The sequence below is a fragment of the Stegostoma tigrinum genome, chromosome 9, assembly GCF_030684315.1.
Source record: "Stegostoma tigrinum isolate sSteTig4 chromosome 9, sSteTig4.hap1, whole genome shotgun sequence".
Lineage (NCBI taxonomy): Eukaryota > Metazoa > Chordata > Chondrichthyes > Orectolobiformes > Stegostomatidae > Stegostoma > Stegostoma tigrinum.
Genome location: NC_081362.1, coordinates 57,169,872 through 57,197,140, shown reverse-complemented (window position 1 = coordinate 57,197,140; position 27,269 = coordinate 57,169,872). Strand labels below are relative to the sequence as shown.

The following is a 27,269-nucleotide window of genomic DNA, read 5'->3' as shown; positions in this document are numbered from 1 at the left end:
GATTTGACCTCCCCTTCCAGCAATTATAGAGTCATGAAGTCACAGAGCTACACAGCATGGAAACAGACCCTTCGGCCCAACTCGTCCATGTCAACGAGATATCCTAAATGAATCTAGTCCCATTTGCCAGCATTTGGCCCATATCCTTCTAAACCCTTTTCTATTCATACACCAATCTAGATGCCTTTTAAATGTTATAATTGTGCCTGTCTCTAACACTTTTTCTGGCAACTCATTCCATATACGCACTACCCTCTGCATGAAAAAGCTACCCCATAGGTCCATTTTAAATCTTTCCCCGTCACCTTAAACCTATGCCCTCTCTAGAAAAGACCTTGGCTATCTATGCCTCTCATGATTTTATAAACTTCTATAAGTTCACCCCTCAGCTTCCAATGCTCCAGAAAAGGTAGTCCCAGTTTATTCAGCCTCTCCCTATAGCTCAAACCCTCCTACCTGGCAACATCCTTGTAAATCATTTCTGAACCCTTTCAGGTTTTTCAACATCCTTCCTATAGCAGGGAGACCAGAAATGAATGCAGTATTCCAAAAGTGGCCTAACCAATGTCCTGTATTGCCGCAACATGACATCCTAACCCCTTTGTTCAATGCACTAACCAATAAAGGCAAGCATACCAAACACTTTCTACACAATCCTGTCTACCTGGGACTTCACTTTCAAAAAACTATGAACCCGCACTCCAATGTCAATCAGATATAGAAATCTTTAGATTCTGATAAAGGGCTTTGATTTTAGAATCAAAACTTATATTTCAAATTCCGTTTATAAAGTTAACGTAACACTTATATGGAATTAAAATAAGGCAATGTGTTCTCTTTTCTAAGAAAACAATTATTATATAAAGGATGAAGAAAATCAGAATGTATTAAAGTAAGTCAATGCTTCGTTTATGAAGAAATTATGCGGTGCAATAATAGTCTAATGGAGCTTCTTTCTTACATTGTGAATCATTCTGGAATGCTTTTAGAAACAAAGCTCTTTGTTTGCACTAATTAAATGGTATAGCCAGTTCGAAGACCTTTACAGAACATTTCATAACATAGTGCCATATGACTATTGGACATATTATCAATGTATTTTGTGTTATTTTTACTTATTGGTATTGTGACAAAAGGTGTATAATACGTAATTATCATTTGGCATTTGAACTTTAAATTAGAAGCAGATGGATTTTATATGGTAACAAAAAAAAATTGCTAGAAAAACTCAGCAGGTCTAATGGCATCTGCGGAGAGGGATTGAAGTTAACATTTCGGGTCCAGTGGTCCTCCTTCAGAACTGATGGTAGCTATGAAAACGTCTTTTTTTAATGCAAAAGATAGGGTGGAGGAGGACGTAATAAGTAAATGATGGGTGGAGTTAGAGACCAAAGAAAGAAAAAAAAGTTGAACAGACAAAGGAGTGGATAACGGTCAGCCTCAGAGAATGAACAGGTACTTATGGAGATTATTAGTGGCTAACAATGGGTTGTGTGTAAAAGCAGACTGTGATAATAAGGCCTGGTGTGTGGGGGTGGGTGTAAGCGTGGGGAAGGTGCTCAAGCACCTCTAATTTCGAGCATCTGTAGTTCTTTGTATTTTTTTAGATTTTATTCAGTTCTGTGAAGAGTTTCTTGAAAAGGTCAGAAAGTAATTTGGAACATGGACCGAAGAGACCCTGAAAGCTTATGACTTCTGTTGCTAAAGAATATCTGCAATCTGTGTGAATAGGTTTTGTTGACTAATCGTACGATAATGAATAAAAAAGTAAGCAAATTATCTATGTAGCCAGGTTTCATACTGGTATCCAAATTGTGCAGTATTTCAGTCAGCTGGGTTTATAGCAGTGTGACAATAACGTGATTAAGTTTTTCAATATACTGAAACTGCAACTAATGACCTCTCAAGATACATGGCATTGGTAACTAACTACATAGAACTGTTTGAAAACCCACAGAAAACGTTATGTTTATTGGACATGAAAGAAGCTTCTCTGCAGTGAATGCAGAATTTCAGAGTAGAAAATAACATGCAGAAACTGGCTTAAGATTTATGTACATCTTTTGTCTCACAAGAATGTGTTTACAACAGATGCTAATGACAAAAATAAGAGAATAAAGCTATTAATTGAAGAGGTGGTGTTAGGAAGCATTGCGTAACTGAAAAGATTCTAATGAAACATTGGCTGGAATTTATTGGAGTTTGCAAAGATTATACCATTGGAGTCAGAAGTGTAGGGTGGGGTGGGATGAGTCTGCTTTGCAAGAGCCAGGGCTGTGTTTTATATTCTGGAACCAACTGTTCCCAAAAATTGCCAATTTAATCAGAGGCAGCTCAGCAGCATCACTGAGAACAGTGGTCACTGCTGAGACTGGCAGGAGACCTAGAGCCTACAACAGGGATCTTCTGACCCCAGGCCAAGGACAAAATGAGGAAATATTGGGGTAATCATTGAGGAAATCATTGGACCTTTAGGGACTACCTCCCCTTTCCAAGACCCATCCTGGTTTCAATAAATCATCCCGCTCCCAGAAGGCTCCTGGTCAAAGCCTCGTGCAGCACTGGGTTGATCCATTGTGGTCTTTACATATTGGTCTTAATTTCCTAATTGGTCTTTGTGTATGAATGTTGGCTGGCTGCCTCTTTGGTGTGACCTGTACTCTCAGAGCACACTGGGGGACCAATCTGAATTGGCTCCTTATCATTTCCAGCACCTAAATCTGCCTCCTTGGGAGTTGGTAAAATTCAGCACAGTGTATAGGACCAGAGAGCATGATCTCAGAATAAGGTGGCCATGATGTGGAGGTGCCAGTATTGGACTGTGGTGGACAAAATCAGAAATCACATGACAACAGGTTATACTCTAACAGATTTATTTGGTCACAAGCTTTCAAAGTGCTGTTCCTTTGTCAGATGCGCTGCACCAGTTGTCGTGTAACTTCTGACTCAGAATAAGGGGTCACTAATTTAAGATCGAGATGAGAGGAATTTGTTCTCTCAGCAGGTAATGAATCTGTGGAATTCTTTACCACAGAGGGTTGCAGAGGCTGTGTAATAAAGACATGCAACACTGAGTTAGATTTTTATTCAGTAGGGAAATCAAGCATTCAGGGAAAAGTTGAGGATTGTAAGAGCAGGCATGATCTCATTGCATGGTGAAATAAGCCTGATGGACTGAACGGTCTACTTCTACTACATCTTATGGTCCAAATTCATAGAATACCATGAAAAATAACAATGTTGATTTGCAAAACTTGATATTTCAGACTTTTCAGTATCCTTTCCCAAATTAATGGAATATTGTATTTTCATCATGCAGTCATGCTATTTTAACTAATAGTAAAAACTAATTAAACATTTCTTTACCTCTCTACAGGAGAAGTTGAAAAATATCCTACAAAACCTGAGACATGAGTTGCAAACAGATCTATCTGTTAGCTCCTCTGAATACAATGCAGCAGCAGTACAGGAAACTCTGCTTCTTGGTAAAACATTCGACAGAACACGTAGACCTGCAGACAAGGAACCAATCCGATTTAAAGATGATGACAAAGGAAAACATGATTGGAGGAACTCAGACCTGACTGAAAATGAGAACATATATCCATGAAAATGGCAAACACAGAATGGGGTTGAAAACTTGAGGAAGAGACTTGCCACAGGGCTTTCTAAAACAGATCAAGGCTTCCAGTAACATTCATTCTGAAGAAAAGTGGCAAGGGCATTTCACGCATCAAGATCACAGTGTTCATGGTAGATATTTAGTTGACCAGTAATGTTCTTACACCAGTTTCAGGAGGTACTGAAGTAGAGTTTACTTAAAGCATTAACACCTGTCATTATCACCTTTCTACTCTTTAGGTTTCAAATTTACTTGTAATTTATCAATTTCCAGTAATGAGTAGATGGTGCAACTTCTTGCTCGACTCATATTACTCTAAAAAGATAATACAAATGTTCTATTAAATGACAAAATTTATTCTTCCAGTTACATATGAAATGAAACGACATTTCTTCAGCCAGAGAGTGGTGGGCTTGTGGAATTCATTGCCACGGAGTGCAGTGGAGGCCGGGACGTTGGATGCCTTCAAGGCAGAGATCGACAAATTCTTGATCTCAGAAGGAATCAAGGGCTACGGGGAGAGTGCGGGGAAGTGGTGTTGAAATGCCCATCAGCCATGATTTAAATGGCGGAGTGGACTTGATGGGCTGAATGGCCTTACTTCCACTCCTATGTCTTTTGGTCTTATAGCTTCCTTTTTATTGTGGAAGCGATGTTGGGATTTTGTTATTATTGAGAGACAATTTCATTATCTTATTATGCATCACATAATGAAGCCTGCAAAAGAAAATCCTAAAAACGTCTTCAATTCATTTGATCTGTGAAGATTGTTTGTTGGAGGATAGGGGTGCAAGGATATTTTAGGTCGTTGATGGCTGATAATTGCACACCAGCTTTCCTGGATCAGTAGCCTCTCTACTTAACAGTCACACAGATAAACAACTAACATAAGTTTTGAGTAGAAACCCTTTGTACCACAATGAAGAAAGCATTTTTCCACTGCAAGATGTGTTCAAGCAGTCTTTTACCTTCCTAGCTGAAAGGAACTGGAAATAAACTGCTCCATAACAAAGTATGAACATGCCAGCAAAGTGCCCCAAGTTGGATGCACATTCAAAGAAATGCATGTTCCCAACCTAGCCTTCTTGATTGAGATAAGCTTTATGAGGGGAAAGACCATAAGACATAGGAGCAGAAATTAGGCCATTCTGCCCATTTAGTCTGCTCCGCTATTCAATCATGGCTGATATGTTTCTCAACTCCATTCTCCCACTTTCTCCCTGTAACCCTTGATCCCCTTGACAATCAAGAATCTATCTATCTCCATCTTAAATATACTCCAAGACCTGGCCTCCACAGCCTTCTGTAGCCGTGGATTCCATAGATTCATTGACCTTGGGCTGAAGAAGTTTCTCCTTATCTCCATTCTAAAAGGCCTTCCCTTTACTCTAAGGCTGTGCCCTCCGGTCCTAATCTCTCCTACCAATGAAAGCATCTTCCCAACATCCACTTCGTTCAGGTCATTCAGTATGCTGTAAGTTTCAATTAGATTCCCCCCTCGTCCTTCAAAACTTCATCGAATACAGACCCAGAGTCCTCAAACGTTCCTCATATGTTAAGCTTTTCATTCCTAGGACCATTCTTGTGAACCTCCTCTGAACCCGCTCGAGGGCCAGTACATTTTGCCTGAGATATGGTACACAAAACTGTGCACAATACTTCAAACTTGGCCTGACCAGAGCCTCAGAAGTATATCCCTGCTTTTATATTCAAATCCTCTCAAAATAAATACCAAAATTGCATTTGCCTCCTTGACTACTGACTCAACCTGCAAGTTTACCCTGAGAGAATCCTGGACTAGAACCCCCAAGCCTCTCTGCACTTAAGATTTCTGAATTTTCTCCCCATTTAGAAAATAGCCCATGCTTTCATTCTTCTTATCAAAGTGCATGACCTCTCCCTTTCCCATGTTGTACTCCATCTGCCACTTCTTTGCCCACTCTTCTAACCTGTCCAAATCCTTCTGCAGCCTCTCTGCCTCCTTAATACTACCTGTCCCTCTACCTATCTTTGTATCGTCTGCAAACTTAGCCAGAATGCCCTCATCTCCTTCATCTGGATCATTAATGTATAAAGTGAGAAATTATGGACTCAACACTAACCCTTGTGGAACACCACTTGTCCTGGCTGCCATCCTGAGACAGATCCTTTTAACCCCTCTCTGCTTTCTGCCAGACGATTAATCTTTTCATAGAATCCCAACAGTGTGGAAACAGGCCCTTTGGCCCAACCAGTCCACACTGACTCTCAGAGCATCCCACCTAGACCCATCCTTCTATGACCCACCTAATGTACACATTCCTGAATATGATGGACAATTTCATATAGCCAATCCACCTAACCTGCACATCTTGGGACTGTGGGAGGAAACTGGAGCACACAGAGAAAACCCATGTAGACATGGGGAGAATGTGCAAACTCTGCACAGATGGTCGTCTGAGGATGGAATCAAACCCAGGCCCCTGGTGCTGTTAGGCAGCCATGCTAACCACTGAGCCCCATCATGCTACCCCCAGCTAGCACCTTGCCTCTAACACCATGGGCCCTTATCTTACTCAGCAGCCTCCTGTGCAGCACCTTGTCAAAGGTCTTCATGAAGTCGAGGTAGATAACATCCATTGGTTCTCTCCTTAAGAACTCTGTGGTGTAGTTCATCTGATTAGATTAGATTAGATTCCGTGGTCCTGGTGATTTATCCACCTTCAGTTCCTTCAGTTTTTCTAGCACCTTCTCCTTGGTGGTGGCTACCATACGCAACTCTGCCCCCTGACTGTCGAACTTTTGGGATATTACTCATGTCTTCCACTCTGAAGACTGATGCAAAGTAATGATTCAGTTGCTCAGCCATTTCCTTGTTCCCCACTACTATCACTCCAGCGTCATTTTCTAGCAGTCCAATGTCCACTTTTGCCTCTCTTTTGCCCTTTATATATCTAACAAAACTTTTACAGTCCTCCTTTATATTACTGGCTAGCTTACCCTCATATTTAACCTTCTCCCTCCTTATTTCTTTCTTGTGTCCCCTGTTGGTCTTTGTAAGCTTCCCAATCCCCTCGTTTCTCACTGCCCTTCACCACATTATATGCTTTCTCTTTTGCTTTAATGCTATCCCTGACTTCCCTAGTCAGCTATGGTTGCCTCATTGTCCCTGTACTATGCTTCTTTTTCCTAAGGGTGAAATTTTGCTGCGTCTCCTGAATTACTCTTAGAAACTCCTGGCATTGCTGTTCCTACTGCCTTCCCTGCTAGGTTCCTCTCCCAGTCAATTCCACCCAGCTCCTCCCTTATGCCTCTGTAGTTGCCCTTATTCAGCTGTAATACCATTCCCTCTGATTCTATCTTGATAAGGTTCCACATGGTAGACTCATTCAGAAAATAAGGAGGCATGGGATTCAGGGAAATTTGGCTGTTTGGATACAAAATTGGCTGTCCAATAGAAGACAGAGGGCAGCAGAAGATGGAAAGTATTCAGCTTGGAGCTTGGTGAACAGTAGTGTTCCGCAGGGACCTGTTCTGGGACTTCTGCTTTTTGTGATCTTTATAAATGACTTGGATGAGGAAGTGGAGGCATGGGTTAGTAAGTTTGCCAATGACTTGAAGGTTGATGGAGTTGTGGACAGCATGGAGGGCTGTTGTAGGTTACAAAGGGACATTAACAGGATGCAGAGCTGGGCAAAGAAGTGGCAGATGGAATTGAACCCAGAAAAGTGTGAAGTGATTCATTTTGGAGAGTTGAATTTGAATACAGAGTACATGGTTAATGGTAGGATTCTCGGCAGTGTAGAGGAACGGAAGGATCTTGGTGCCCTCATCCATAGATCCCTCAAAGTTCCTACCCAATTTGAGAGGGCTGTAAAGAAGGCATATGGTGTGTTGGCTTTCATTGGCAGGGGAATTGAGCTTAAGAGCCGTGAGGTTATGCTGCAGCTCTATAAAACTCCGGTTACACTACATTTGAAATATTGTGTTCAGCGCTGGTCACCTCATTATTGGAAAGATGTGGAAGCTTTAGAGAGGGTGCAGAGAAGATTTACCAGATGCTGCCTGAACTGGAGGGCAAATCTTATGAGGGAAGGTTGAGGGAGCTAGGGCTTTTTTCATTGGAGTGAAGAGGATGAGAGGTGACTTGATAGATGTGTACAGGATGATGAGAGGCATAGATAGAGTGGATAGTCAGAGACTTCTTCCCAGGCCGGAAATGACAATGACGAGGGGTCATCATTTTAAGGTGATTGAAGGAAGGTATAGGGGAGATGTCAGAGGTAGGTTCTTTAGACAAAGCATGGTGAGCATATAGAATATGCTGCCGGCAGTGGTAGTGGAGTCAGACACATTAGAGCCTTTTAAGCGACTCTTAGATAGGCACATGGAGGATATAAAAATGTAGGGTAGTGTAGATTGATCTTAGTTGTATTATAGGTCGGCACAACATCGTGGGGAGAAGGGCCTGTAATGTGCTGTACTGCTCTATGTTCTTCTATGTTCTATCTTCTCCCTCTCAAAATTGCAGAGAAAATTCAATCATACTATGATCACTGCCTGCTAAGGATTCCTTCACCTTAAGCTCCCTTATCAAGTCTGCCTCATTGCACAACACTAAATCCAGTATTACTTTTTCCCCAGTGTGTTCCACCGCTAGCTGCTCCAAAAAGCCATCTCATAGACACTCCATGAATTCCTTTACTTATAATCCACTAGTGCATTGCAAGAAAGCATAATCTAATGATGTGGAGGTTGAGGATTTAGAAATTACTGTCAAAGAAAACATGATGAGTTGCTGCAGTGCATCTTACAGATGGTACACACTGTGAACAGATGGTGCGAAGAGTTAAATTTTAAGTTGATCGATGGGGTGCCAATCCAACGGTAAAATAATGAGTAAAATATTGTAAACACAGGAGATCCGAAATAAAGACAGAAAGTGCTGGAAAATCTCAGCAAGTTTGGCTGCATCTGTGGAGAAAGCTAGAGCTAATATTTTAAGTCCAATAACACTTTAAAAGCATTGGATTTGAAACATTCCACAAATGCTGAGATTTTCCAACATTTTCTGTTTTTTTTCTCCCATTCAAGCAGTTTGCTTTGTCATGAAGTGTTGTAATGAGTTGCAGATATCGAGCAAAGATATTACATCACACTTTGGATATGTACCCTGTAAAAAGTGCAAAATCTTGGGACAGTCAGGATGTGAGTTATTTGTTGCAGAATACCCAATTTATGCCATGGATCACAAGGTGAATCCAAGCGGTTCTCTCGGATTCAGTTAAATATAATTAAGAGAAGAGTCGACAACAGCAATTTGCCTAAATATGGCTGTTTGTTAAGCAATAACAATGATAATAATGAGTAAAAAATGGAAAGGAAAGAAAAAACAATAAGCCTCATGCCCTTCTGCCTGTCAAGGACCCCGCAATTGAATGCCGTTCTGGAGGCTTAGGTTCGTCCCTGGTACCAAGGCAAAGTCCAACTCTCAGAGCAAAACTCTCTCTCTTGTATACAGTGTAACACAGCCAGGACAAAGAATGCAGATACAGAAGACAAAACTGCTTGCTAGTACAGAAGACACAGCTACAGAAAACAAGCTGCTGGTGCCGTTTCGGCCCATAAAAGCATGCTCACAGGACTCATTTAAGGTCATGCAGTTGTCGAATGTCATCATTAACTTTCCCAGCCTATACAATCCACCCCAATGATATTTGACACCGCATGTTACAATTGCAAATGCAGACGCAGATTAGTGATAGCTACCCAAGCATATATAATAAGGGTACGTAACCTACATCAGAAAATTAAAACTACAATGAAAATAACCATCATCAATATGAATAAAACAACAATAGGGTGTATCATCAAATCAGTGACCACGGTGGCCTTTGGGGATTGATCCTTAAATATATCCCACCAGTGATGTATGGTCAAGGCTGTGATGGAATCAGCAAGTCATGTTAAGTGTCTACCGCACATGACTTTGATGACTTTTCATTCATCATATATTTTGCCCCCTTGTCACCAGTTCCTGACTAATATGAGCACTTTCACAGAGAAATCGCTTCAACCAAGTCAAGTTGACAACTGGTGGAAGGTTCTGAGAAGAAATCATATCTTATCAGTTTATCATCTTTGACAAATCACTCTTTCTGTTAATTTCCCCCCTCTGTCTATACACTGTGATGCTTCCTGTTCCATTATTAATATCCTATTGGAATCACCTTGTCCGTGGGCTAGTATCTCACCAGGCTTAGGTGGTGTTGTGGATGGCGTACCCACACTTTTCCCCCTTTACAAAGGTTGTCCGACATTGTAGGTTTATTGGGAGGATGTAACTGGCCACCTTCTTTAAACATACTACTCATGGGTGTCCCTCCTTTCAGGGGCGGTTATTCAGATTATACAATGCCTGTGACAGAACTTTGAGCCACCCCTGTAATGTGTGATCAGCAGTCAGAAACTTAATTTGTTGCTTTAATAGCCCATTCATTCATTCTACAAGGCCAGCTGCTTACGGGTAATAGGGAATGTGGAACATCCAATGTATCCCATTGCTGCACCTGCTGATTTGTAAAGTGTGAGCCATTATCTGATTGTATTTCTGATGGTTCACCACAGTAGGATATCAACTGTTCTGGGCTATTGACAGTGTTACTCTAATTTGCTAGTATTAGCCCAGAGTAATTGCCCACCATGGTAGCAGATATTGATATCATTATTGTAACGGTAATGGGCCATCATTGTCAACCTGACAGATTTGAACAGGCCGATCTCCTCACTTGATATGTACCATTGGCTTTTTCGACAATAAGACGTTTTACCTTTTAACATTTCTCACACTTGCCAATTTTTCACCAGATTGGTGGGTAAATTACCTATTGCGCAGTGCCGTGATACCCTAAGGGTCCTGATTTTTCATCAGTCCGTTTTCCAGTGTGGTACTCTTCAGATGCATCTTCAACCATCTGGTTTTTACTACCATCCACAGTATTGTTGTGTTCAGCAGATTTCAAACCATCCTTCATATGGGCATCAACATGGTACATGGTAATTTTTATGTGCTGTGCCTTCACCCATATTTGTTTCCATAGTTCTAAACCACCACATCTCCACCTTGATATCCCTGTTTGTCACTCACTCGGGTGGGTGTCATTCTTCACTTACCAGCCTCCACATCCCCTGTCCTCACAACAAACATACCTGTCCCACTGCCTGTTCCTAGGTGTTGGCCCTGATAAGGCAAACACCTCTTATCCAGCCAGAACCACTTTGTGTTAGCTGGCTCCTCATTCCTGCTGTGAAAGCTTTCTGGTCTGGATTCTGAAACTGTGGAGAATACATATCCGCTTGTATAGCCACATCCCTGAAGTGTTTTATACCTTCTGGTATGCTCTCCCATTCTTCAACATCTCCTTTCCGATCTATCGGGAAGGGCTATTTGTTTCCTACTGCTAATGTCAGTGCATTCCACAATGATCCAGTTTGCCCTATGTTTTTACAATGCTTTTCACATGTAGATCAACACATAGTGCTCTCTGTCGCACTCAGCATAATATGGGCAGCACCTTGGTCCGATGACCGCCAAGAGTTCACCCGATTTCTGCTTAAAGTGCGACCCCAAGTTCTGCAATTCCGATATAGAGTGATCGCTCACTATTCTCAAATTTTGTGGGTTTTGTCCTCCTATTTTTTTTTTGCCTGATTTGTTATTAAGGGTCATGCCATGAATACCTTTTCTGAGGACGGCTGCAGAGGCGGAGCATTCCCATACATGTCTGTCCATTCATATGCCGAATGAGACGAATACCACATGTCCCCATCTGAATGGTTGGGGTCCCATTGTGAGGTTAATAACGTGTGCACTTTAACTTTCCAATTGTGCCGTTTTGCTCTTTTTCTATTGTGCCATTGCCAGACAGCATTTAATTTGATTCTGTTTCTCCTCTGCATTCTTAGCTCTCTCCTGCACTGTTTTAATTGCTTCTGCTAGGGTGATGTTATGTTGTTCTACCGTCGTCAATGAGGCCTCAAGATGCCTGTCCTTGGCCTAGTACTCTTCTAATTCTCCACATGTAAAACGCAAAGCTGTTTACAATATCCATCCCATCTGCAGTACACTGTTGTTGCTTTTGGGGAAGCCTGCTTCCCACAAGCACTTGCATTTGGCAGTCTGTATGAATAATCCTCCTTTCTTTTTCCAGTTATAACTTGCAGGGGTCCTAATTGTGCTAACAAGTTATCTACAGACCCGAATCCAGAGTTTGCTGCATTCCATCCCGGAATAGTGAAGGTCTCCAGATCATCAGCTTGCCTTTCCCGTCTCTTAAATATTTTCCTGAATCCCATCCTTGTTGCCAAAATGTGTCTTGGATCGCAGGGTGTAACCAAGCGGTTATTTTGGATTCCTTTAAATATAGTTAAGAGAAGACTCAGCAACAGCAATTTGCTTAAATGTGGATGTCTGCTGAGTAGTAATAATGATAATAATGATTAAAAATTGGAAAGGAAAGGGAAAAAACACCCAACAAGCCTCATGCCCTTTTGCCCATCAGGGACCCCTTGATTGATGGCTGTTCTGGAGGCTTAGGTTTGTTCCTGGTTTTATTCATGATCCCGGTCCGAAGCAAAATCCAACTCTCAGAACAAAGCTCTCTCTCTCATTTACAGTATAACACAGCCAGCACAGAGAATGCAGATATAGAAGACAAAACTGCTTGCAGGTTCAGAAAACAAGCTGCTGGGTCTTTGGCCCATAAAAGACTGTTCATAGGACTCCGTCTAGGTCATGCAGCTGTCGAATATTGTCATTAACTTTCCTAGCCTATTTTCCCATCTTACACAGCCTCTAACCTACTATTAGTCACAACGATTTTTTTAGCTGATGCAGTTAAGTTCCTGGTCATAGTTATTACCCATCACAAAGGATGTTCATACTGTTGAATGTCAGGGGTGTGATCAGACTGTTTTGTTGGAAATGATCAATGCTTAATATCTTTGTTGTAAGCACATAACCTGTCACTTATCAGCCCATTTATTTTTTGGATTGAATATTATGTACGTCCTGCTGCATGCATACGGGTGAAGGCTGCTTCATTATCCAAGGGATTGTGATGGGAACGGAAGGCTGAAACTCCAAGTCAACAGTCTCATTTCTGATTATATGTTGAGGGGAAGTTTTACTCTAATTCTCATTCCCTTCAATTTTACTAGAGTTTCTTGATGCTGCACTCAAGTGAATGTTTTGCTGAAGTCTTCTCAGCTTTGAAATTCAGCTCTTCTGTTTTGATCAAGACTGAGGTGTGGAACCGAGGGGTTCTGGCAGATCCCAAACTAAGCTTTAGTGAACAACTTAGTTATAAGTACTGTTTGATACCTCTATTGCCAACACGTTTATTTACATTGCTAATGATTGAGAATAGGCTGACAGACAAGATGAAATATTTTCTGCTTCTTTCTGGCAGACAGGACAGTATGTAATCCAGGCAATTTTCCACATAATACAGTAGACAGTCGTGTAATACTTAGGTGGAGACAGTAGGATTAGACATAAAACACAAGTCTTCAGTAATACAGCCAGGCTGTTGCTGTGACCCATGATCTTTGCTGTATCACTATGTTCAGACTCATTTCGATACCAAATGCAGTAAATCCATTTGTAAGTTTAGCTTGTGATTTTGACAACCTTTAGAAGAGGTGAAGATTGACTTCACCTGGCTGATGATGATTATGAATGCTTCAGCTTTATGTTTAAATGCTCAGGTACCAGGCTGTACCGTCTCTGAGGATTAAGATGTCAATAAAACCTCCTCCTCTTGTTAGTTATTTGATTTTCCACTATGATTCACAACTGGATGTGGCAAGATTTCAAAGTTTTGATCTGACAAAGATCTGCAGTCTAGGTGGATTAGCCATAGGAAATGCAGGGTTACAGGAATATGGTAGGGGATAATTGGGTGGAATGCTGTTTGGGGGAGGGTCAGTCTGATGGGCTGAATGGCCTGCTTCCATACTGTAAGGATTCTATGATACTTTGATACTGAGGCTGTTCAATTGTCCATAGCATGCTGCTTTTGTTGTTCAACCTGTGTTTTAGATTCACCAGATTGACACCTCATTTTTAGGCATGCCTGGCTATGGCATATATTTGACACTCCTTATTGAACTAGGTCTGTTCCCCTTTGTATGGGGACTTGCCCAGCATTTGAACGTACAGTATATTTTGTAATTAAAGTGTTTTGGTTGTATTAAATCATTACAAATGAAAGCAAAGCTTTGAAGTTATTACAGCCTTGATGGCAATGCGACACTGAAAGATATGCTCGGCCATGAGGTTATAGCATTGGACAGAATACAATTGCAGCTGTTTATCCAAATGACTTGTAGATGCCCAGTTTCAAGTTCTAAATATGTGGCAGTCCTACACACACAATAAAAGGTATCCACATTGTGAAGACAGGGCATGGCTCCTCAAGGACCACAACAGCTAATTCTATAAATACCGTTATGGAAAGATGTCTTTGACACAGACATTTGAGGAGGATAAGGTCAATTGAGCTACATCTCAGCATTAGAACAATAATAATGCTAACGAGTCACTCTAGCTAATGGACATAGAATGTATTCTGGTTGGGAAATTTAGTGCCCTTTCTGCCCTTAATACCAATTCAATGTTGTAATCAACACAGAGGAATACTGATACATTAGAACATGCTGCTGTCTCACCACTAATCAGCAAGTTTCCTGGCTCATGTTTGATACCATGCAACCTTGTGGAAGTTGGCTCTAAGTCAGTGTTAAAGACTGTTGAGCTTTATACCATTGGGACACCATCTGTAGTGGGTCAGGTCTTACCCCAGAGTTGGTAGAGGAAGAATTTGGTAGGTTACCTGAAATGTATGATTCTGTGAGTCACATGTTAACATGTCCCCGTTTTCCTCTCCCAATTTTGGCTCAAGCCTCCAAAATGTTCAAGACAAGGACACTTCAGAGTTGATTGAGCTGAATGTGCCTTTGTGTCTGCTGTCTTGGTTGATGCAAGGTGGTCCACTTTGTTTGACGATATTTTATAGCAGCAATTTGATACAACTGAATATCTCACTAGGATCTAGCCCCAAAGTCTTCTTCCAGGTTTTTGGATTAATAATCCAGTAATATAATTTATTTGCCAGCACGTGGATGACAATGCCATTAGGAAAATTTGAAACTAAAGCTTAGTTAAAACCAGTCACAGTCACAATCTTAATTGAAATTTGATTAATTTTAATCAATTTCTGTACAATTATATACAAAATGCTAGAAAAGACAAAACAAGCACATAAGTATTACATTCCTACTCTAATAGGAGTAAAATATTATACATTTTTTTAAGAAAGCACAAGTTTATTTGCCATGTACTGCATAAAGGTTGTTACTAGTTATGAAACCTTACCCCACAAACAGATCTGAAACTTCTAGCAGCTTAGAACTCAAATTTAAGCTTATGAAAAAACTGGACTTGTTACAAAATCACAGCACATTTAAAGATTTTTCTGAATTATTCAAATTAATGGCTTTTGGGATGGTGCTTTATGACAATAAGGCCCCTCAACTAAAAAAAAATCACTTGAGATGTTCAGGATGCTGCCAATATTTTACAGAAAATTGTAATTTAGGGTTAATAGTTTAGAAAAGAAATAATGTACAAAAGTGGCAGTTTTCTGCAAACAGTAATCTTAACCATTTTGTAATATTACTATCCTCCTTTACAGAGGATACTTTACTACTTTAAAGCTGTTTGACATATGATAGTTGGCATTATTACTAGAAACTTACAATCATTTACTCTGTAAATCACTGTACTTTGCACACTTTACAGTCAACTTTGGTACTTCCTTTTTGCACCGAGAACTTCTGCAGAAGAATTTACAATGGAGTACTCCTGTTAATAGTGTGCTATTTCTACTAATATTTGTTTACTGTACTTTGCAATTTTCATTTTCGCCTGTCACAGTAATCTGTTTGGTGTAGTGTTTCTTTTGTTCCACAAATTTCTTTGTATTCAATGGGCACCTACTTTTTTCTGATTGCTTCCCATCAGATGTATTAAAGCCCATTTTATTTGCACTGTTTGTTAAAGATGATAGTGGTGGCTCTGTCACATTTGGTACTGAATCCGGATGTAATACTGGAAATTCAGCTGAGTGCTAAGGAACACAATGAAGATAGATGTCAAAACGTGAAATTATGTCATATGATGAGCAAATATCATGAATTATTTTCTGTTTATTATGAGGGAATGCAATCAAACAGGTACAAACATGAATAGGAAACTATAGTCCAACAGACAGGAGAATATTCCATATCCATATTTGCTTTGTTGTTGTGCTGTTCCTTCCATTAAAGGATTTAATAATTTTTAAATGTACTCTTAAGAAAAGCTTTGGTCATGATTTTTTTTAAACATTCTGCACCAAGGCTCTAGTATACTGGTAATGTCAGTTATCTGGAATTCAAAATTAATATTTTGAGGACTTGGATTTGAATACTTCTATGGCAAATGGTAAAATTTGAATTCAGTAAATTCTGTAATTAGAAATGAGTTAGTGATGACCATATGGCTGCAATACACTGTTGTAAATATTCAACCTTCTCTGATCTGGCCGATATGGGACTCAAGACCCATAGCAACTTGTTTGACTCTTAGCTGCCCTCTCTAATAGCCTAAAAAGTTCAAGGGTAATAAGGGATAGGCATAAATGCTGGCCTAGCCAGCAATGCCAATCTTCCATGAACAAATAAAATGTTTTGTTAAAGTTCAAGAATAATTAGTCCACAAAGGAAGAGTGGAGAAAATTCAAGATAAAAATATAATTTGAAACTAAATAAACTAAACACAGCCTAACTGAATTGAAACACAATGAAATGAGAAAAACAAAACAAATACTTTATCAATTTTTATATAGAGACAAAGGGATGAAGATTAGTGATTACAGTGGTTGAGATCGGATTTGGTAAGAAGTTAGCCTAAAAATCTCAATTCTTCCTCAACATGCCAGATTGAATGGATGTGAAACAAGGGATGGAAAGCAAACCCCAGGCACTGAACTGGTTAAGTTAAATATTTAAAGAAAGCTGAGCAGCCTCTAATTTAGGAGCCAATTATTAAACCTTGCAGGTGAAGCACTTCGAAGAGACCTTTGGAGAGGAAGCAAGTAACTTTATGACACTATATGTGAGCAAAGTGATGCAAAATTCTTTTCTTCACTCCTCTAAGCTCCCCACTATCAAAGCCCCATGCCCATCCTTGTGCCATACAAAGACCCCTGAACTAAAGACCAAGCCTTTCTTCATTAGCCTCAATGTCTAGGCCAAGGTAATTTATGACCCCCACTCACTAGACAAAACTACTTCTTAAAGATAGCATAACTTCTGAAGGATACAGTCTCAATAAATTTTTGCCACGTTTATTTCTTCACAGTCTACAAATGGGCCAACACTTCTTTATCAGGATCAAATGGTATTTTTCATGCTGTATGACTCTATATCAATTATATCATCACAGGAAGAAATGCGCCTGCTGAATAAAGTTACCTGCTGGACAGGACTGCTTCCTGCTGTTGTCTCTGACTTGCTGCAGGTTTGCACAAATCCCTTATCTTGCATCTGTCTCTGGGGAGATATCCTGCTCTGAACTGCAAGGGTGGAACTTGCCCTGTTTAGTAAGGTTGTCCTTCGCAGTATGCAGGGACTATGTGATACAGTAGGTATGTCTGCAAAACCTGAAGAAAAAGAAAAAGATTATCATTAGACACAACCACTGCATAAATTCCAGAATTACATAAATATGTATTGAGTCAACAGTTGTTCAACCTGCTCGTGAATAAAAGACCCTAAATCAATTAATCAATTAGCTTTTGAAAATATGCTTCAACAGATGCAACATTTTGCATTCAAATTCACTGTTCTCATTAAAGACACTGACTTGCAGGATTATTAGGACCCTCAGGCAAAAGGATTACAGACACTGCCAGATATTTCATTTAGTTGAAAACAGCACTGGGCACTAGCTTCTGGAACCGCCTGACTTGTACTCTTCTTACAGGGATGCTGTGGGAATTTTAACCATGGGTCGGGTACACCATAAAAGCCTAAAGGTCTCAGAGGTCACACAATTAAACTGCTTGCCGAACACAAATTAATAATTTATAACTACAATGAATGTGTCTGCTTCAGAATAAATTACCATTTTAAATTTACAGAGGATATGTTCCCAACGCAAATATGATATATTGCTCAACCTGTGCGTGTGCGTTTGCACTCACATAGTCACGATAATTCCTTTCTTTCTGGCCAGTTAAGCTTTTTACTCAAAACGTTTAACTCATTAATTTCAATTTAGCAAGTGAAAAAGACAAATTTACCAGCTATATCAAGATGACTCCGTACATAAGAAGCAGCATAAGTTTATTCATGAATAATCACCAACATGATTGGAGTTCTCAGCTATTTACCTTATCGTGTTTCAGCTTTATGCAAAGATACAGAATCTCATTTATTCCTTTGCACAAGACGTGCAGGTTAGGTAGATTAGCCATGGTAAATGCAGGATTACAGGGATGGTGGTTTGGCGGTTGGGGGGGGGGGGGGGGGGGGTGGGGGGTGCACGGTACTGCTCCTCTTTGGAGGGTCAGTGCAGACTGCAGAGGCAATGGGTCAAACTGCACCGTTCTGCACTGTAGACATTCTGTGATTCTATGAATCAGAAATAAATAAATATTGAGCCAAAGGAGCTATTGCATATGTATGCATGATTGGCTCCACCTTGCAATGGCATTGACTACAAATATAGAGACTTAAATTTTAGACATTGGGAGACTCATACCAAAAGAAAACGTCCTGAGTACGGAAGTCTTTAAGTGCCTTTTCATTTACTATTATACCTGCTTCATGCAACTGCACCCATGATCAGGCACCCCCAACCCTTCCAATCTCTTCGATCTGCCCAACCTTCCAGTGTCCATGCCCATACCTCACTGCGACCAGCAGAACTCCAATCTCTCCCTCCACTAACACTTCCAATCTCCCCAACACGCTCACATTCCCAAGACAAAAAGAGGTAGGGAGCAGCAATAGACAGAGTCTGCTCTGCAGTTCAGTGAAATCATTACTGAACTGATAATCATTATCGCAGTGAGGTCTCCTATCTCTCTGCTTCTCAGCTACATCCTAGTGCAAAGAGCCCACTAGCCCATCAGCTAGTTCCTTAGTCTATCTGCAGCTTGAAAATGAAGAAACAAAAAAAGTTAGCAAAAATCTCTGTTAGATTTGACTGGAGTGGAAGGAATTCTGTATTTTCCACATCTGCCATTACATATCTGTTCAGAGGCAATCTAGATAGCTTGTCCATTCTTTTCAGTTCAACCTTTTAATCTCAAAATGATAACATTACTGATCAGCAATTAATACTCTATTTGGAGTAGTAAAATGTATTTTTTTAAAAATAAATCCTTCAGCTGCTGTTATTCATAATCTCCACAGACCATAAGACATAGGAGTGTAAGTAAGGCCATTCGACCCATCAAGTCCACTCTGCCATTTAATCATGGCTGATGGGCATTTCAACTCCACTTACCCACACTCTCCCTGTAGCCCTTAATTCCTTGTGAGATCAAGAAATGATCAATCTCTGCCTTGAAGACATTTAATGTCCCAGCCTCCTCTGTGCTCCGTGGCAATGAATTCCACAGGCTCACCACTCTCTGGCTGAAGAAATGTCTCCTCATTTCTGTTCTAAATTTACCCCCTCTAATTGTAAGGCTGTGCCCACAGTTCTTAGTCTCCCGGCTAATGGAAACAACTTCCCAGCATCCACCCTTTCTAAGCCATGCATTATCTTGTAAGTTTCTCTTAGGTCTCCCCTCAACCTTCTAAACTCTAATGAATACAATCCCAGGATCCTCAGCCGTTCATCGTATGTTAGGCCTACCATCCCAGGGATCATCCGTGTGAATCTCCGCTGGACACGCTCCAGTGCCAGTATGTCCTTCCTGAGGTGTGGGGCCTAACTAGAGCTTTATAAAGTCTCAGAAGCACATCGCTGCTTTTATATTCCAACCTTCTTGAGATAAGTGACAACATTACATTCGCTTTCTTAATCAGAGACTCAACCTGCAAGTTAACCTTTAGAGAATCCTGGACCAACACTCTCAGATCCCTTTGTACCTTGGCTTTATGAATTTTCTCACCGTTTAGAAAATAGTCCACACCTGTATTCTTTTTTCCAAAGTGCAAAACCTCACATTGAATTTCAGCAGCCATTTCCTGGACCACTCTCCTAAACTGTCTAAATCTTTCTGCAGGCTCCCCACCGCCTCAGTACTACCTGCCTGTCCACCTAACATCGTATCATCGGCAAACTTCACCAGAATGCCCCTAGTCCCTTCGTCCAGATCATTAATATATAAAGTGAACAGCTGCGGCCCCAACACTGAACCCTGCGGGACACCACTCGTTACTGGTTTTAACCCAACTCTCTGCCTTCTGACAGACAGCCAATCCTCAATCCATGCCAGTAGCTCACCTCAAACACCATGGGCCCTCACCTTACTGAGCAACCTCCCATGAGGGACCTTATCAAAGGCCTTTTGGAAGTCTAGATAGATAACATCCAATGGGTTTCCCTGGTCTAAGCTACTTGTTACCTCTTCAAAGAATTCTAACAGGTTTGTCAGGCATGACCTCCCCCTACTAAATCCATGCTGACTTGTTCTAATCCGACCCTGCACTTCCGAGAATTTAGAAATCTCATCCTTAATGATAGATTCAGGAATTTGACCAGCAACCGAGGTCAAGCTAATCGGCCTATAATTTTCCATCTTCTGTCTTGATCCTTTCTTAAACAAGGGGATTACAACAGCGATTTTCTAGTCATCTGGGACTTTCCCTGACTCCAGTGACTTTTGAAAGAGCACAACCAAAGTCTCCACTATTTCCTCAGCCACCTCCCTCAGAACTCGAGGATGTAGACCATTCGGGGCCAGGAGATTTATCAACTTTTAGACCTTTTAGCTTTTCTAGCACTCTCTTTTGTAATGCTACCATAGTCAACTCTGCCCCCTGACTCTCCTTAATTGTTGGGATACTACTCATGTCTTCCATTGTGAAGACTGACGCAAAGTACTTATTAAGTTCTTCAGCTATTTCCTTCTCTCCCATCACTCGCCTTCCAACATCAATTTGGAGCAGCCTAATGTCTACTTTTGCCTCTCGTTTGTTTCTTGTGTATTGAAAGAAACTTTTACTATCATTTCTAATATTACCGGCTAGCCTACCTTCATATTCGATCCTCTCCTTCCTTATTTTTCTCTTTGTTATCCTCTGTTTGTTTTTGTAGCCTTCCCAATCTTCTGATTTCCCAGTGTTCTTGGCCACTTTATAGACTCTCTCTTTTTCTTTGACACATTTCCTGACTTCCTTTGTCAGCCATGGCTGTCTAATCTCCCCCTGGATAATCTTTTCTTTGCGATGAACCTCTGTACTGTGTCCCCAATTACACCAGAAACTCCTGCCATTGTTGCTCTACTGTTTTCCCCGCTAGGCTCTGCTTGCAGTCAATTTTCGTCAGTTCCTATCATGCCCCTGTAATTATCTTTATTTAACTGTAAAAAGATTATATCTGATTTTGCCTTCTCTCTTTCAAACTGCAGACTGAACTCTACCATGTTATGATCGTTGCCTCCTAAATGTTCCCTTACTTTAAGATCTTTAATGAAGTCTGGCTCATTACATAGCACTAAGTCCAGAATAGCCTGCTCCCTTGTGGGCTCCATCACAAGCTGTTCCAAAAAGCCATCCTGTAAGCATTCCATGAATTCCCTTTCTTTGGATCCACCGGCAACATTATTCACCCTATCCACCTGCATATTGAAGTCCCCCACGATCACCGTGACCATGCCTTTCTGACATGCCCTATCTATTTCCCGGTGCATCTTGCACCCCTGGTCCTGACCACTTTTAGGAGGTCTGTACATAACTCGCATTATGGTTTTTTTGCCATTGTGGTTCCTCAACTCCACCCACACAGACGCTACATCATCTGACCCTATGTCATTCAGTGCCATAGATTTAGTTTCATTCTTAACTAACAGGCCAACCCCACCCCTCTGCCTTTTCGATAAGTTGTAAATCCTTGGATGTTTAACTGCCAGTCCTGAACTCACTGCAACCATGTCTCTGTAATGCCTACCACATCATAATCATTCAAGATGATTTGTTTCGTTAACTCATCTACTTTGTTACGAATACTACGAGCATTTAAGTGCCTTAATGCTATCTTATCATTATTAGAGATATTGGAAATCCTAAGATGTCTTAAGTTTATCCTTCCTTTTTGCTGCATTCCTAGTCTGCCTCGAGCTTAAACCCACTTGTACACATAATATCCTGCTGCTTATCCTTCCATTTAACTCCATACTCCCTGTTGCTTTCGCCTTCCCTTCCCCGACTGAGAAGTTTAAAGTCCTACTGACCACCCTATTTATCCTTTTCACTAGAACACTGGTTCCAGATCGGTTCAGGTGGAGACCGTCCCAACGGTACAGATCCTCCCGATTCCAAAACTGATGCCAATGCCCCATGAAATGGAATCCCTCTTTCCCACACCAATCCCTTAGCCACGTGTTTATTTCCCTAACTTTCTTATCCCTATGCCAATTGGCATGTGGCTCAGGCAATAATCTGGAAATTATGACGCTTAAGGACCTGTACTTCAATTTCCTTCCTAGTGCTTGATAATCCCCGAACAGGTCCTCTACCCTAGCTTTGCCGATGTTGTTAGTCCCAACGTGGACCACAACAACTGGATACTCCCCCCTCCCGCTCCAATATCCTTTCAAGCCGGTCAGAGATGTCTTGCACCCTGGCACCGGGCAGGCAACACACCACGCGGGACTCCTGGTCCAGCTTGCATTGGATACTATCTGTTCCCCTAATTACAGAATCCCCTACAACAACTGCTTGTCTTTTTGCTTCACCATCTTGAATGGCCTTCTACACCATGGTGTTGTGGTCAGCTGGCTCATCCTGTCCACAGCCCTATCCTTCATCCGTACAGGGAGCAAGAATCTCTTACCTGTTGGACAAGGTCAAGGGCTGAGGACTGCTGGCTTTGAGACAAGTGCTTAAATAGCAATCACTTAGCTTCCCAACAGCCTCTCTGCTCCGACCTCACTTCCGCCCTGCTCCCACCGCTCTCTGCTGAAAAGGTCTCATTAGTAAAAGTCTCATTATTAGCATATTTTACAAACCCAACCTCATCATCCATCTCCATTTTACCTCGAAAAGAAATAACTTGATATGGGCTGACTCTAACCTTTACAATGGCGGTGGCAGGTAGGGGATGCAATATGTGTGGAAAGGAACCAATGATAATTAGTTAGTATGCAACACTAGCATCTATCCAACAATATGGAAAATTAATCAAGTATATCCCGTCAATAAAAAGCAGATCAAACTTGGCTAATTACTGCCCCCCTCTCAATCATCACTAAAAGTGATAGAAGGTTTTATCAACAGGGGTATTAAGCAGCATCTGCTTAGCAACAACCTGCTCACCTAACTGCCCGAAGCCTGCACACCATATCCGAGGCACAAGTCAGTGATGGAATACTCTCCACTTGCCTGGATGAGTGCAGCTCCAACAGCATTCAAGAAGCTTGACACCATCCAGGACAAAAGTAGCCCGCTTGATTGGCACCACATCCACAAACAATAGACAACAGACAATAGGTGCTGGAGTAGGCCATTCGGCCCTTCGAGCCAGCACCACCGTTCATTATGATCATGGCTGATCATCCACAATCAGTATCCTGTTCCTGCCTTATCCCCATAACCCTTGATTCCACTATCTTTAAGAGCTCTGTCTATCTCTTTCTTGAAAGCATCCAGAGAGTTGGCCTCCACTGCCTTCTGCGGCACAGCATTCCATATATCCACCACTCTCTGGGTGAATAAGTTTTTCCTCAACTCTGTTCTAAATGGCCTACCCCTTATTTTTAAACTGTGTCCTCTGGTCCTGGACTCACCCATCATCCGGTCCTGGACTCGCCCATCAAACATTCACTTTCTCCACCAATGACGCTCAGTAGCAGCAGCAGCAGCATGTACCACTTACAAGATACACTGCAGAAATTCACCAGAGATCTTTAGACAGCACCTTCCAAAGTTGCAACCACTTCCAGCAGAAGGTCAAGGGCAACAGATACATGGGAACACCACCATCTGCAAGTTCCCCTCCATGCCACTCACCATTCTGACTTAGAAATGCATCACAGTCACTGGGTCAAAAACCTGGACTTTCCTCCCTAACACACTGTGGGTTTACTTACCACACTGGTTCAAGAAGACAGGTCACCACCAACTTCTGAAAGGCATCTAGGGATGGACAATAAATACCAGCGAGCCAGTGACACCTACGTCCCATAAGAGAATATAAAAAAATTCTCCTCTCTATTAAAGTCAACATAGATGAATACCTGGCACAGCATAAAAATGGATGATCAATCAGGTATAGCATATCTATTGTTGCTGCTAAAAGTTTGAATTAGGCTTATTGTTTCAGTCCTGGCAAACTCTGGTGTCCTACCTAAGCTAAATAGCCAATTCATTTTTAAATTAGTCTTAAGTAAGCTTTATCATTTGATTGGGCAAGGAGGTGTTTGTGTGATGTCAGTGGTAGTGGTGTAGAGAGGGAGCGAGGCAAATCTTTTCACTTATAATCAAGCTGGAAACTTGGCTGATTTTTTTGCAATTCTTGTCTTTGGACATTAGTAAGCTGTACCATCAATGCAAAAGTTAAGTCAGGAAACTATTTTCCAGGTTTCAGTGGCTGATAAAACCACAGAAGCAAGTTTGCATTTGTAATAATCTCAATCTTTTCATTTATTCTATAGGTGTGAGATTGAATAAACTCACCTTTTTTAACAATATGTGGAAGACCCTCTGGTTCAGATGGAGTTTCAGTTTTTGCAGCAGGCCTTAAAACAATCTCATGCTCTTTATCATTTTTTGTCCTCTTTGCAGAATTCTGCAAAGCTTCTGACTTCAATTTATCTCGTTCCTCCTTAGATTCAACTCCCCTTACTCTCTTTGCAATAAGGTTTGATTGAGCAGCTGGGTGCTTTTGGTGACTTTTCTTTCCAGCTAATTCCAGTGAAGCATTCACAGGCTGTTCTGCAATACGGTTCACACCTGGAGACTTCAGATATTTTTGTTGATTGTTGGACTGACCAGGTGACTTCTTTTCACCCTTGTGTACAACTGATCTTGGTGTAGCAACTTGTTCTGCAATACCATTCTCTTCTTGAGCATTTGACTGTTGTAATTTATTGCTCAAGAAGACCACCCTGCTCTTTAACATTTCATTTTCCTCCTCCAATTTATGGCTGCTTTTAATCAGGTTCCAATATTTCTCCATATTTTCATCAGCTTCTTTTGTTTTTTCCTCCAGTGCCTCCTTTAGATCCTCCAACTCAGCAGTTAGTTCATCCATCTTTGAATCTGGACAAGACATTAAAATTATTAATCTATGAAAGCCTCGCAAAGGTTGGATAAATTCAGGGTTATGACAAGCTAAGTGGATTTTATAACTACTGTTAAATCTGATATGCTTAAATTTTACCATTCATACCACTCCTCCATAAACAGGTCAGGCCCTGTTATAATCTCATTTTAATCATTTGGTACAGTGCTGGTTCAGGAAAACATACTTGCGATGGTGAACACAACTAAATATTTCTATTTTAAAAACTTATGTTCATATAGGAAACAGGAAGAAAATTTGTCAGTATGGTGCAGTTGTCACTAATCAAACTTGAAATTCAAATAATTATAAGCTATTAAAAATTGCTGTTGAGAATGTATCTAACAATGGTTAAGGTATAGATTAATGAATTTTCAAGCAGCAAGATGAAGGACTTCAAAACTGATTCATTTTACAATTTTTTTGTTACTAAGGATAGAAATACTGACATAGTTCAAAAGGCACCTTAGTGGGAAAGGTGCTAAAGGAAAAGAATGCAGTACAACTTTTTAAAAGCTTTTTTTTAAAGAAAACATTTGAAGGAATAACACACCTTTTGTTCCTCGAATGCAATGTCGGAAAAGCTTTTCAAATTGCAGCAGTGTAAGTTTTTGATTCTCATAATCAGCTAGGAGTGCTTGCTACTAGAATAGTCCTTGTAGTGTCAACGTGTGACAAATTTTGGCTAGTTTTCTGCTGTTACGTAATATAATATATAATTTAACTTTTAAGCTTAAAGTTTCTTTGGAAAAATGGATATCATTGTGAACTATTAGAAGTTTTCCCAATTATGAAAAATATTGTTCATTAAAGCAAATAACAACAGAAAAGATTTACAAGTTAAGACTAGAAAGGAATCAGGCCAAAATTAATAGATGTTTTAATAAGTCCAAAATAGGTTAACTAGTTCAAAGGACTAACCAAACCATCTGCATTACTTTTAAATTTGACATGTTTCTTTTATTTAAGTGGTAGATTAATCTACTGACTACTTACCCAGTTTTGGGTTTTTCTGGAGCTGTGCAAGTAGCTCCTCTTGTTGCTGAATGTGTTTTTTCAGTGACTCCTTTTCATGTTCAAGTTGTTTACAGTTTTTCATCCAAAGTAACAGTTTATTTTGAGCACAATCCTTGTCTCCTTTTAGCTTAGCCATAGATTTTTGCAGTTCTTCTGCCTAAAAAAAGGTTTTGTTGATAAAAAATTCTTCAATAATTGTTTAGATACTTTTATTTTCCAAATAAATGCACTCATTCAAGTTTGTAAACCATTTTAACGTCCTCTTCGATTTTTAAAAATTTCTCTCCTTCCTGAATCATGGAAGTCAGGTGTTGAAGGATAGAAGTAGAACTAATTTTAACACACTTTAAAAGGCATCTGGATAGAACTCTTTCCCCATGTAAACTTTGTTCCTAAAACTTCAATGTCTCAATGCAGCTGGTTCCATTTGTGTGTCTCAACATGACTTCCATCCTACTATCAGTTTCTTTCAATCTTTTCCTGTTCATGGAAGTGTAAAGTAGTCTCCAGTTATTGCACACTATTGCATACAACTGTATACAATTAATTACAATTAGTTCATGGTGATGTGGGACATAGGGCATTACGGTGGCTCAGTGGCTAGCACTGCTGCCTCTCAGCACTAGGGACCCAGGTTCAATTTCAGCCTTGGTCAACTCTCTGTATGGAGTTTGCACATTCTCCCAGCGTCACTGGATTTCTGCTGGGTGCTCCAGCTTCCTCCCACAGTCCAAAGATGGTCAAGATAGGTGGATTGGCCAGGCTAAATTATCCATAGTGTTCAAAGATGTGCAGGTTGGGTCCACTGCTATGGGAAATGCAGACTTGGGGAAATGGGTCTTGGTGGAATGCTCTTCAGAGGGTCAGTGTGGACTTGTAGGGCCAAATGTCCTGTTTCCACACAATGGGGTGCTACGATGATGATTATGAAGTGCTACAATTCATGGTTTAACATTTCTACAAGTTTACAAAGGAAATACTACATGAGCATTGGCTCAAAAGCTAATGTGCTAAGCTCTTAAGTTCTTTGTCCAAAAATTGCAATTAATTAGCCTGTATGCTCATTTGTAAACATGTCATATTCAC

The 27,269-nt window shown here is 40.6% G+C and overlaps 2 protein-coding genes across 6 annotated transcripts in view; one reads left to right on the top strand and one right to left on the bottom strand.

Annotated features, from left to right (window-relative positions):
- LOC125454750 (spermatogenesis-associated protein 7-like) overlaps positions 1-16,013 on the top strand; it is a 159,201-nt gene extending 143,188 nt beyond the window's left edge. For 2 of the 3 annotated variants that reach the window (XM_059648576.1, XM_048535903.2), the window contains one exon: positions 3,377-4,115. In XM_059648576.1, coding sequence (XP_059504559.1) covers positions 3,377-3,610 — 234 coding nt within the window. In that variant the 3' untranslated portion in view covers positions 3,611-4,115. Of the gene's footprint in view, positions 1-3,376; positions 4,116-11,811 lie in introns of those variants that run through there. The other variant, XM_048535902.2, reaches the window with a different exon arrangement.
- The window catches only part of LOC125454749 (centromere protein F-like), a 92,678-nt gene continuing 80,123 nt past the window's right edge, over positions 14,715-27,269 (bottom strand). For all 3 annotated transcript variants that reach the window (XM_048535900.2, XM_048535899.2, XM_048535901.2), the window contains exons 20-23: positions 26,163-26,340; positions 24,560-25,144; positions 17,180-17,367; positions 14,715-15,792 (exon numbers count right to left, since the gene is read on the bottom strand). In XM_048535900.2, coding sequence (XP_048391857.1) covers positions 15,562-15,792; positions 17,180-17,367; positions 24,560-25,144; positions 26,163-26,340 — 1,182 coding nt within the window. In that variant the 3' untranslated portion in view covers positions 14,715-15,561. The remainder of the gene's footprint in view (positions 15,793-17,179; positions 17,368-24,559; positions 25,145-26,162; positions 26,341-27,269) is intronic.